We start from the raw sequence: 13,600 nt of genomic DNA on the forward strand, positions 1-13,600 counted from the left end.
CTGGCCAAAGTACTGACCTGACAGATTTCATCCCTGTTTTGTGTTTTTCACAATGACTTCACATTTGCTAACCCTAGAATAGTAATTCAGATTAGTTTATCCTGTGGGGAAAAAACGAACCTTACAAAAGACTGATACAGGATAAGCAAACATAGTCAGTATTATTTCAGATATTTCTGTTCATAGCTCAGTGTGGTCTGGTTCAGAAATTTCTGTGTTCTAGTCAGTCCTTAAACTTGTTGCTAAAAATCCATACTGTAACAGTAAAGGGGATTTGATTGTGCTTAGCCTAAGGGTGAAGAATTGCTTTTCATAAAACACTTCTCACTGTGTAATGTGGTGACAGAACTCATGGTCCAGTTTCTGGATAATAAAGATGTTAAAACACAGCTGTTGCTGACTTTGAAATTATTGTTAAAAAAGTATCAGAAGTTATTTTCTGAAAATAAGAAAAATTTTATTTGAATGAGTCAAAGATCTGCTGAAAACAAATGAGTAAATATAAAAGATTTCAACACCTAGAGTTTAGTTTTAAAACAGTATGAAATCAAAACATCTGGATTTTATGATAAATATTCCTTATCTTTTTTCATCAAAGAAACAGTTCTCAGAAACCATATGCTTGACCTAGCGGATTCAAAGTTGTTTCACTGGCTTGATGAAATAAAACCTCCAGGCTTCGCAAGAGCTGGGAGAATGGACATGGGGGGGGGGGGGAAGGGATACTGTTTTTAGATTTTTTTTAAATGAAAAATACCTGCGTTGTGCACAGTCTCTGCCTTTTAGCTGAGCTTTGGGAATCCCATCAGCTATGAACTCTGCATGTCATCTGTCTGGGGTTTTTTGCATTCTTAATTGCTCATCTTTGACTTCTCTAGACTGGAAAATGAATCCCAGCTATAATAATGTGTGACTGCTTCTCTGGTTGACAGTGGAAGACAACACAGCTGGGTAAATAAGAATCATATCTTCTGTGACTTCTCTTATTTCCTGAATCTTTCTGGCCTGGTAGAAAATGCAAAGCTCTGTTAAATGACATTTCATACTTATTTGAAGTGCATGAAGATTTAATCTTGTGGTGAACCTGTGAAATTACATGAGGGAGGGCTTTTTGCCATTTGCAAACCCAAAACCTGAATATAGAGCAGAATGCAATCACTGACATGGAAAGTGAAACCCTAACATAAGTTAATGTAACTCCTGCAGTACATGTCACCTTTTATCCTCACTATATTGACTGTCTAGTGATAGGACTTGATTGCTGAAGGTAGGCCTTGAAAAATCTGAAGTATAGGCTTTCAACAAAAAACATGAATTTCTTTTCCTGACAGTCTCATTCGTTACAAAAGTTCGTATCAAGTGCCAAAATAAAATTTCCAACATGCAATAATTACTTATGCTTTTAGTTAGAACTAAGTTTCTTAATTGAAGCAGAAAAAGGAACAGCATTTAATTCACTATGTGCTAATAAGTAGCTTTTCAACTTGTGAAAAGAGAGTTTATATTCACATACATGGTGATTATAATGATGATGAGAGATAATTAACCATATATACGCATATATTTATGTGTATGACATCATTATGTGTACTTCTTTCAGGATCAAGCTAATGGTAGTTGGTACTGTTCGTCAAAACTGAGCTCTCTTTTCATTTTGCTTTATAGAAAAAACGGAAACAGAGTACTCAAGATGAAGATACAATCAGTATCTGCAGCCTGGATACAAGTGTGAGTAATTTAATTTTCTTTTTTGCCCTGCCTCTCTATCCCCTAAAACTAAAATATGGCTGTTAGGAATATTCTGAAATAAGCCTGTTCCATCTTCTCAGATGTATTGTTTTCATAGCATGAAAAACTTGTTCTGCTTGTTATGAAAAAAAAAAAGTTTGTTATATTACTGCTCTCATTTTCTATATTAAAACCTTTAAAAGAAAAAAGATATCATAATGACAGTTTATTGTAAAGCATTGAATCTCTTATTAGTAAATAATTATCATGATAAACAGGCTTTGTGAATGCAGGATTTAAATGCAGACCTTTCATACCATTGCATGGGTGTATGAGAAATTGCATTTCAGTTGTCAGTGGTGGTTAATGCAGGCAATAAGAACCAAACTCCTTCTGTTGATTAGGGTGGATGTTGAACCAAACTATTAATGAGGGTAATTACGCAGCAAACTGCAATGTGTGTTGTTTTTCCTGTAAACTTGTGACTTAAAGGTGCACTTGATGTTATCATTTCAAATCCATGGAACTAAAATAGAGGTGGGAAAATTTGCCATTCCTTCTGTTCAGTGTTTTCATCAATATTTGCAGTGTTCTATTTACAGTCAACTGCTGAACCAGCTTTTCTTTTCTGTAGACCTCTCACATAGTGTAGACAGACAAAGTAATGGAAAAAATAGAGAATAAACACTACTTAACAGTTTTATTTTTTAGCAGGTGTCAAACCTAGTGCTGTGGTTTCTTTAATGATCAGATGTTAATTTTGGTTTGAAGTATACCTGTTCTTTGAGGAATTAATTACATTTAAGGGCTCACCTGCCTGGATGGCTGCAGACAAATGCAAGCTCTTGCAGGCACTTCAAGTGAGCTGGGTAGAATCCAGCACTATTTGGGAAATCATAAACCCACAGTAGCCTGACCTTGTCTGTGAGCTAATACTTTAATGTTAGTTAATCCCATCAGACCTTCCATTGGGCCCAACTTCAAAGGAATTGTTATTCCTTTAAAGGAATTGTTGTTTTTCAGGGAAAATTGGAAATTGTTGACTATTTATTATTATTTTTGGACAAACTGATAGTTTTTTAGATGCTTAACTCTGATCCGGGATGGAAAATGCTGGGTTTAACTATTTTATGTTGCTGCAAAGAGTGTGTATTTTATTTTTCTATGATTAAGACAATTAGGTAAAATTCTCTTGTGTAGAATCTGTTATAGTGCTGTAGAAATACTTGGATGAATATAGCTTCTCTTTTGGCTAATAGCTAAAGATTTAAATACTTCTTGAAGGGAACAGTTTCTGCAAATAGAAGAACTCCTGGAGGAGGGTGATCTAATGTGATCTTAGCTCTGAGTTTGCCCCACGGAAATACAGACAGAAAGCACTGAGCAAAATGAGGTTTGTGGTTTACTGATGAGCAATAGATACGGCAGTAATAATAACAATGTCCTTCATTTGCAGTTATTCAATACCACTTAAAATTTATAAAATATTATTTCCTTGGTACTGCTTTTCTGTGTAACCATTATTATTGGCAAGACAAACATGAGTCGGAGAAGAGATAAAGTAATTTGCTAGATGTTGTTGCTGATCTATAAGACCATGACTAATAAAACTACTGAGTTTGGATTTTCATTAAAAGATTTGTAAATTCCTACTTTAGAGGGATCTTGTCAATAAAATGTGTGAAGAGCTGTTAAGAAAACTATTCCCACTGTCATCAATGCAGAACTCCACAGTTTCAATTTAAATGCATGCTGGAGTCTGTATTACAAAATAGGGGTAAGAAGTGAATGGGTGAAGAAGTTTGAATCTTTCCTTACAGTGCTTCAGAATCACTCAGGTCAACAGGGTGGGGAATATCCCATGAGGATATAAAGGGTATGCATTGTATCTTGAAGAAGGATCAGATTATTTAAATGTACAATTTAAAAATCAACACTAGTTGATTTTTTTTTTTTCTTGAGGTAACTTCAAGCCCTTTTTTCTGTTACCAGAAAGTGCTGATTAGCTTATGCTGTACAGACTATATTGTCTCTTGTGTCTCTGAAACTTACTTTGCCCTGAACTCTTCTACATTGCAATACTACAGTTTTCTGTTCAGCACGTGATACATACTGTGCCCTCACCACTGGCAGGAGTTGCTATTAAGGCCAGTTTGCCTCTGGCTGTGACAGAAGACTTAAAGTGTCATAGTGACTGACTTGGAGAGGGAAGGTGCCTTTGGTAAAGAAAATGAGCCTGGCATGTGACTTCAGAACAACACCCTCAGGTTTTTTAGCTTCAGGTGATGGTTCAAGTGTGCTCATCAAATCTCGGTGCTGTTGACATTAAAATAAGTTGGGCAGGAAGAGTTCACATTTTCTCACAACTTGTGTTCCTGCCCATTAGATTATCATCCCCCCAGTAAAGGAGGACTATCACCTTTGTAAGCCTCCTGGACATGGCAAATAAACCTTTGTTTTTCCTTTCACATCGTATTTTGCTTATGATTAATAGTAAAGACAGTGCTGAGGATGTATCTAGACTGAATACCAAGTGTCTCATGTGATTAGAAAATATTGGAGGGTCTTCTAGTTGCACTGTGGAATGCTGTAGCACAAAAGGGGCGGTTGGAACCCAGCAGTCCGTGGCTGAATACTTACCTGTAGAGGCATTTTGTTCTCTGCATGTGTTTAAATGCTGTTTACATTGAGGAGAAATGTTTCTTTTTGTGTCTTGGTTTTGATTTTAGAGAGCCATAGCTGACATTATAGGTAATTCAAGATTTTTGTTACAAGGCAGAGTTGGCTGTCTTTTGTTCTCATGTTTGTGATGGCAAATTTCAAAAAGAAGGAAAGTGTCAAAAATAATCAGTTCATACCTCACAGAAACCAGCTGTGGTGATGTTATGCAAGGTCATTTTTCCTTTCTGTGTTGTTCTCCACTCCTCACATACAAAGTAACTTATTCCCAAAAATGGAGAGGGGGCTGAAGAGAGGAGTGAGGAGAAGTATCTAGAATAATCAAAAGTTTGCAACAGTTTCTGTTTAAAAAACAGTCAAATATACTGAAACTTACATAAACTGGAATCAAATATCCTGGGAACAAAATGGCGCGTGATTAGTTCATGAGAAGTGGTCCGTGTAAGGTCATTCTTTTTCTTGGATTAAGGGCACAAAATAAAGCTGTTTGCAGGTTCCTACCAAAGCAAAAGGGATGCCATTTCACCTACCACCCAGTGGCACAATTCTGGCACAGGGTATTGTGGATACCAGAGGTTTTGCAGGAGTTCAAAAAACAGGGTAAATTAATGGAAGAAAAATCCGTCAAGAGCTATTAGACTGAGTGAAGCCATCCATCTGAGGAAGCCCTTGAAGTTGCATATTTCTGAGTCTGGGAGAGCAAGCTACATGTCTGTCACTAGGTGTTTACTCTGCTTTCACACACTTGCCTGGGCAGCTTTTTTTTAACTATTGCTAGAGAAATGGTGCTGGCCTGAGATCCGTCCTTAGCCTGTCATGGCCATTCTGAGAAGACTTTAGTTAGCCCAACACAATACCTTCTTTTCTTCCGAGCAATGACAGTTTTGAAATTATTTAATGAGGGCTGTACACTTAATTGGAGTCTTTGGATTATATCATGATTAAACAATTAAATGTTCAGGTTCCTTTGTCTAGCAATTCTCTTATGCTCTTGAAAAGATGTGCCAAATTGTTTGCATGTATATCTTCAATGAATGCATTTTTTTTCCAGGGCTAAGAATATGAAAATTTGAATGCGTGTGTTCCCTATTATGAATTTAGATTTTAACTGAGATAATGGTAGATCATTACACTTTTACAGATAATAAATCTCTCAGGCTGTGTAATAAAATTGGTTATTTTTTATTAAATATTGTAAATATTTAATAAATAAGTATGTTAGGCTCTCCTCTGCAGCACACTGTCTGGTTTGCATGACCAGGTGAAAGACTCCTGCTCTGGTCAGTTCTCCAGCTCCCTGAGCTGCTGATGTAAAAAGCTCGTGGTGCACTCACTCGGCGCTGGCTTCACAAGCATCACCTCAAGGATGTACCTCCTTTTTGTGCTTGGCAGTGGAAAGATCTTTACTGTCTAACTTTTCCAGTTTGTGTAAATGTATCTGTTGGCCACCTTTGTCCAGGAGAGGGTGGGGGATGGCAAAGAAAGAGGATGTTAACTATTTAATGACTGGATTGCTTCATACCTGGGAAAGCAACATCCATGTGGGTCTCCTGCCAATTACGTCATCATGTGTCTACAATACTTTTACAGAAATAGATTTAAAAGTTTTTTCTATGACTGACCATTGCCAGACATACCTGTCTTTTCCAAGGGAATCAATCATACTGACAGAATTTCCTTTCACAGGAAACACTGCTTGAAGCTTTGCTGACTCAGGACAGGGGCTAAGCACGTTGAATGATCTTTGTATTTGTTTAGTGACCTGGACTGGTGTTGATGCTTCAGGAGTTGATAAACTGGCTTATTAAACTGACTGGTTGGACTTGGCTCATTTTATTGCCAGCTTAAAGAAGTGGATTTGCAAATCCCCTCAATGTCAAATAGTTTGTGATAACTTGTGACAGATGTGGCCAGCAGACTGTGAGGACTGAGTGCATGAACATACAAGGCCACTGTGGTCGGAAGTTGGTATTTAAAGGGAAATGTGCGTATTATCTGACATGGCTTTGTTCATGTTGGCCTCCACTGGGAGGCTTAACTCAGTCAGGGGACTTCAGTCTATCTGGTTAACTCAGCCACTGGTGTTTCATGCTTGTGCTCTTAAAATGGTGACAGCTTCTCGATCTGCATATGCATATTGATTTACAGACATTTTGTAATTAACATGACTTACATAAACTTCAGATTTTATTGGTATCCCTTTAAAGGCTGGGGAATTGGGAGAGAGAAACTGAGCTTGAAAGATCACAGAGGGCAAAGTACTTTTTTGTATTTAAAACACCTCCATGAGCTCTGCTCTGTGTTCCTCCTGTTGCAGACAGTCTCTCCTTAGTTAAATTCTGAGCAGCTTCTGGATTATTTCTGTCTGTGCTTTTGCTCTTTGTTGCTGCTGTGACTTTTGTTCTTTCCTCATAACCCAGCTTTGAAACGTGGTTCTTCATTCAGTGCAACCTTCTCATGAGCCTGGTGCAGCACTGGAGGGTTGTGCTCCTTACTCAGGCGCAGGCAGCCGGCTCTTTAGCTGTATTCCAGAGCTATTAAATATAGTTAATACATCACACTGGGCAAAGTGGTGGGGAATGCTGTTATCTGGAGATTATTGCACAGAGCACTCAGCAAGGCACTTAACGGCAATGCATTGTTAATGGCTGCTGTAAAAGGGGTAACTGCAAATTTTGTAATGGTGATGATACCATGTGCCTCATATGTCTGAACTGTGTAAAATCATTAGTAACGCAGGAAGTATCCAGAACAAAAACCTGGTAAAACCTAATACAAAACTTGGACTTTTCAGAATAAAATTATACTTAAGCAAAATCCCATCCAGAAGAAGAATCAGGGCAATGGTGTGCAGTTCTCCTCTGCAATTGGTTGTATGCAAATTTGTTGTAAGCTAATGGAAGTTGCTGCTGTTCTTATGTTGAGAAGAAGGAACATACATAGATATGTCAAACAGTTTCATAAAGAAGGTGAAATTTCAGAAGAGCTGTTTAATTTTCTTTCATAGAACAGTTATCATTACTGAAAGTTAAGTTCTACCAAATAGTCACTTACTATTGAGTGAACTTGAGATGTCTTACTGCTCATCTGTCTACTTGCAAGTTAATAAAATATGTCCCTGTATAAAATACAAACAAAAAGGTACCCAGACTTAAGCTACATTTGCATACACTGGATGAGAGTTCATTAATTTTGATTGCTTTTAGTGCAAAGTGATCATTTATTATGTATTTAATAGTCAATATAGCTGAAACATTATTTGACATAATTAAACTTAATTATAAACTCAATTATATTTCATTGCTAAGGTATGGCGAGCTAGCTTTATAAGCTTAGAGAGGATTACTTCTACATCAGCTTATCAGAGTCAAGATAATTAAAATATATATTGTATTTGGGTCCTTTATTTCTATAAACTGTGGTCTGTTGCATGTTCATAGTATAAAAGGTCTTCAGCTTGCCCAGTAAGATGTATACAGTATGTCTGAATTATTCATGACCTTTGAATATTGCTGTGTAGCAGGGTGGTCAGTGCTCATCTGGATTCAGACTTCATTATACAGAGACTGTTCTTAATCCATTATTAATCCCTCATGTGATTGTCATAGACTAGACCCTGTCTGCTGTTGGCATTACTTGGAGTAATGTTCTGTATCTTAAGGCTCTGTTTTGTTACTCTCTTGCTATTTTTCATTAGATAAGGCCTACAAGTGCTCTATTGGAAAATGTGTAAACTGCTGGTTGGGCTGCATTTCCCCCCCCCACACTTCTAGTATGATCTCAGAGTTCCTGTGTAGTTATACAATTACTCTTTATTTATGTGAACAACTTCTTAGAATTTGGCTAATTGTTCCAGTAAATCTCATGGATTATTTTGGTGAAGACAACAAATGTGTGATGAACTTTGACATCTTCAGTGCGAAGCTGCCTGTACAAATATGCCAAACCTTTGGAAACACAGACCAAGCTGTCTTGAAATGTAATTGTGCAGCTGGGAACTGAGTAAGAAAGTGTTCTCTTGTATGTATTCACCCAGAAATTAAAGATGGTCCATAGATACCTTAAATGAAGTATGATCGTTGAAACTAACTTGTTTCTATGGTTTAGCTCAAACTAGAACAGTATCCTACTGTGACTTGCTCCCATCTATTTGTCTGCCCCTATTTAAATCCATGTGCAAGGCACAATTTGATACAACATCATACATTTGTTGTATATGCCTTTTCCTTTGCTTTGAGATTCTTTCTTTATGCAATTCTTGACATTCTGCAGTCTCTGAGGGGGAAGTAAAGCCACAAAATGGTTCTGTTGGGGAACTTTTGCTGGGGAATTTGTTGGTTCCTAGAAAATGACATTTCTTCAAATTTTTTTTTCCTGATGAGGCATGCTCAGTGTTACTATTCTGAAACTGAAATCTGTATAACTGTGGAGCAAGAAAGATGTGATAAAACCCCAAATCTGATGATTTTCAGACACTGCAAAGCTATCCCTTATACTTTTGCCATGGGGTTTAGTTGTTGATCAAATCTTAGATTGTAATGAAGTCTTGGGAACTGTGAAAGACTTCTGATGCAGATCTGGAAACAGGTTATACCAATTCTTAGACTAGGTGTGTTTTGGTGAAATGCCAATTTTTTTTTCCCTTGGCTGTACTGACAAAAGAGAAGAAAATGAGCTAAGTTTTTGCCTCCAAATCAAAAATGTTTCAAAAACATCCACTCAGTCTGTGGACTTTGCTCCCAACAGCAGCAAATTACCTCAGTGAGAAATAGATGAGAAAAAAGAGGACTTTATCTTCAGAAATATGAAGATTTTGTTATTCTTATGGTATTTGCATTTAGCACTCTTTGTCTTTCTGATTCAGTCAAAAGTAGTGTACGTAAGTCTGTGTTCTATTTCAAAGAATTGTTTTGGATAGTAATAGCAGTGTAATTTATGATATTCTGCCATAACAGAAAATGGCATTTGAAGTTTGAATTCAGTTTAAATTACTTTTGAGTTACAGAAACAGGCTTGACATTTGCTTTTTTTTCCACATGGCAAAACGGGAGCATTTGTGAACTGAAATTAGCCAGATGTTATTGGCAGCTATGAAGTTGGATATCCATTAAGCAGTGCATGTAGTGGTTGGTTTGATGAAGATTTGTAGGGGAGGTTTTCATAATGAAATTGAATCAAGTAATGAGTTACTGTAATTTGGTTTATTTAGTGGTCAAAATAAGAACCGATATTAGTTCTATAGTGATAAATATTGTATAATGCCATACATTTTCTAAAATTAAGTTTTATACATCATTATTGGTAACTGTGTTTTATATTGAATTTATAATATGGACTGTGCAGACATAATTTATAAGAAAAATGAAGGCACCATGTAAACAATGTGCTGTGTGTGGCCTGGAGCCAAAGAGTTGAACGGTTTTTCAAGTTATGTTAAACTTTTGACTGAAGCAGTCTACCTATATTTATTCTACTGAGGAGGGAAAGGATGGCCCATTCATCCTCAAATAATATCCACTGGGAGTGTTTGACATAGTCCAGTGCTTACTGCAGTCTTGAGTGGAAGCCAAGTCAGGGTTTCATTGAATTAGCACGGCTGTATAGTTAAAGTCCATAAATTTCTGCAATACCAGGTACATTTTGGCTGTGCTTCTAGAAGTGACCAACCCTCACAGGAAATGAAGTTTGGACATAAATACACCAGGATGCCTCTGTACATCATAGCATTAGGACAGGCCTTATGAGGGCATTGTCCCATCCATCTCTCAGTGGCTGAATTAAATGATAATGAAATTACTCACTACAGATAGTTTTGCACGATCTTTTTAAGAAGCCTCTACTACTTATGCAGGCAATCCAGCCTAGACTTTCTCTGTCTGCTGTTAACAAGGTTTCCTAGTCACAAACCAGTTTAAGGCACTGTCTTATACCACATGTGAGCGTTCAGATCAGTGTAAGACTCTAAAATCCCCTGAACAGGTATGGGCAGGGGATCCTATACTGTATTTTTACTGAAGCCAGGACCTACAGACAACCAGTTCTTTCAGATGATGCCTGTTCTGTAAGCAGGTCAGAGGAGGTATTTTTGTTTCACCTAATGGGAAGTTAAAGTAATTTTATCTATATATTGAGCTGATTTTCATTAAATAATAGATAATGTCTGCCTCTATCTTTTGAAGAAACCTCTTATACTAGGCTTTGTATTTTTTTAAAACAGGCTGCATCTTAGCAGGAAAATCATTATCAAATAACTTCTTCAGCAAGAGCTTAGCAACAAGAAAAACAAAGACAAGCTTACTGTTAAAAATTTTCTGGTAGGTATTTCTAATTTTAGCTGGTGAAAGTAGTTTTTTTAAAAAAAAGAGATAAGAAGTTTCACTCAGATACTTGTGGTTACATGGTCTATTTGGCTTGGTTTTATTCCATCATCAGCATTAAGTTTTCTGTGTACCCTTCAGTGGATCATTGGACTTCTCTCTTGCTCAGATCCTTATCTGAAAAATGCAAGTAATTACATGTGTTTGTTTTCCTAACCTGCTTTGAGACCAAAATGCAGAAATTCCTGGAGGAGTGTTCTGCACTGCCAGTGCTGTGACTGCAATGGGAAGGAGTGCATCCCAATGCAGGCTGTCAGCCAAGGCCACTCCAGTGCAGATCGGTGTAGGGAGACACAAGCAGGTCAGTCTTATAACAGAGAAGAGTAACATGATTTGTCATAAGTTTCATACTTTTCTCTGGAGTAATCTTAGAATGTTGTGGTAATGCCACAATAATCCTTGGAAATTATCTCTGCATAGCAGCGATTTCTCAATTCATTTGGTAGCCTTTAGGTCCTCTTATCTCTTAGGGAAAAATTTTTATTATTATTTCTATCATTCTGTTATCACTGTAAATCTGTAATCAGGACAGCTGAGGGGGTATCTGCTTACAGCTGCTGCCTCTTTTATGCACCTGCACCCTGTTCCCTTTCCATGGTGTGGAAGGCAGCCAGGAGGGGAAACCCCCCAGCAAACAGAAGCTTAACAAGTGTTTCTAAATGCTCTAAGGGTATTTTACAAAAAACCATAATATGTTATGTTTTACAAGTGTACGAATATGTTTGTCAATAGAATATTAGTGTGTCACCTCTACTGCTGATGAACAAAGCTGCAGAAAAAAGAGAATTAAAACTTGCAGAGTAATACTCTCGGGGTTAAAGATATACCCACTAACATACAGAAGGCTGAACAAGAGTATTTTGTAAAGTCAGCACACCTGGATGAGGACAGAACATCTCTAGTGGTAACTTCTGAGATAGTTACAGTTATTTCAACTTGTTCATTTAGATGACTACAAAAATTTAAAATTGAATTATTTTTTTTTTCCAATTAAAAAAATTGAAAAAATTACTGTAAATCTGCAAGGTTCATTCACTCAATTCTACATTTGCAGGAGAAAATGTAAATCTGATGCTATATTAGAGGATTTTTCATTTACTTCCTCTGTACTGTCTTCTGTGTTATCTGCTAAATCAGCCATTAGTTGGATTAAAAGGTCTGTTTTTTAATTGATCTGTTAATTCTTAGGGCAATGTTTATAACAATCTAGCTGATTTTTTTACCTCTGTTCTCAAAGAAAGCAGTACTGAAAGGATTTGACTTTGTCTTGGGAAATGTTCAGATTTCATCTACCATTTTTGTACATAAAATACATTATTTAAACTGTATATATGTGCTTTGTACTTGTGATAGAGGTTGCCCTTTGAGTTTTGTTTGCCTCTAAGAGCTTAATCCCTTCATGGAGGAGGGATTCACTTGATTTATCTCAGTAATCTGGCTTCTTTACTGAACATTTGATAGAATTGGAAACCAAACCACAATATTTTTAAAGCTCTCCTTCCTGGAATGCAGGTAGTTTAGCTGCCAGAGATGCTCCTTTGCATTACTTAGAATTTTATGCCAGGTTTTTTGAAAGATGCTTAGGTAGTGATGGATGCATTAATCTGCATAGAATTGTCAAAGATGCTGAAGCATTTAATTTCCAAACTTGACTGTAGGTAACTTAATACATTTAAATATCTGTTGCTGTGTGCTTAATGGTTCTACTCAATTTTAACTCACTGTGACAATGTAATTGACTTTTGATTTGATTTTCTAAAAATGTAATTCAGAAGATAGCAACAGTCCACTAGTCTGGCTTTTCATTAGCATGTTGATTAAAAACACTTTATGAATTTTTGTGTATTTCCTCTTAAAACTTATAATTTGAGATTTTTCCCTTCCAAATCACCTTAGTGTACTGAATTATGTTTGTAAAGAAATGGCAATTTGTCATCCTTGTGTTCAGAACAAACTTGATCTTAATATATGCAGGGCACTCACCTGGTGAGGCATCGTACAGCCTGAGTGACTTACCCACTTGATAAAGTAAAACAAAGCATTATGGTGCTGTTGTGAATGGTAAGTTTGCTCCATATCAGCTGCTTATTACTGAAATAAATTTCCAATTTATAAAGGTTTAGTTTTGCAGTGTTGGGGATAAACAACCAATTATTAAAGATTTTAATAATTCATATTACTTAACATAAGAATGTGTTCCTGTTGGTGTAGCTGTTGGCTGTGTAGGGGCCCTGGTAATTACAGAGAGTGTCCAGAGCACTGCTAGAATTACAATTCACCTTGTTAAGGCCAAAGTTCTCATTCTGTCATTTTGCTTTTCTGTGTTCTAGGTGAGGTCTTCAATGAAATGTAAGAACTGGCTATGTGTTATTTGGCTTTTATTGAATCCCTCATCTTTCAAGAGGTCTCACTGACTTAGTTGTAGCTTTGAATTATGAGACATGCAAATGAAAACATAGGATAGCTGAAGCTTAAATAGATAAGCTTGGTTAAGGTGTTTTGTGTTCTTGTCATAGCAGTTACTCTTCTGCAAAGGTCAGTGAAAACCTTTGAAAGTAAATGAAACTAATTGTACACTTCCAGGACTTCAATAAAGAGCAAAACAAATGCAAGCCCTTAGCTGCAGGGTGTGAAGCTGGCAGTAAATTTCTTCTTCCTGTGAAATTAATGAAATTTCTTCCAGAAAGCATTGATTTCATCTAAGGAGGAGGAACCCAGATTGTGTGAAAATACTAGCAAAGACAAGTTGCAATTTGAATAGGCATATGGTTTTATTGTTTATAAGTATCTTTGTATCAGATCTTTCAGCTTCTAAA

General features: G+C 36.7%; 1 protein-coding gene across 1 annotated transcript in view; it reads left to right on the plus strand.

Moving 5' to 3' along the window:
• The window catches only part of ARHGEF3 (Rho guanine nucleotide exchange factor 3), a 110,960-nt gene that overhangs the window by 55,711 nt on the left and 41,649 nt on the right, over positions 1-13,600 (plus strand). Inside the window, 1 exon segment of the mRNA XM_048315641.1 lies at positions 1,666-1,728. Within this exon segment, the coding sequence (XP_048171598.1) occupies positions 1,666-1,728 (63 nt within the window).

Source organism: Corvus hawaiiensis, chromosome 11 (assembly GCF_020740725.1).
Source record: "Corvus hawaiiensis isolate bCorHaw1 chromosome 11, bCorHaw1.pri.cur, whole genome shotgun sequence".
Classification (NCBI taxonomy): domain Eukaryota; kingdom Metazoa; phylum Chordata; class Aves; order Passeriformes; family Corvidae; genus Corvus; species Corvus hawaiiensis.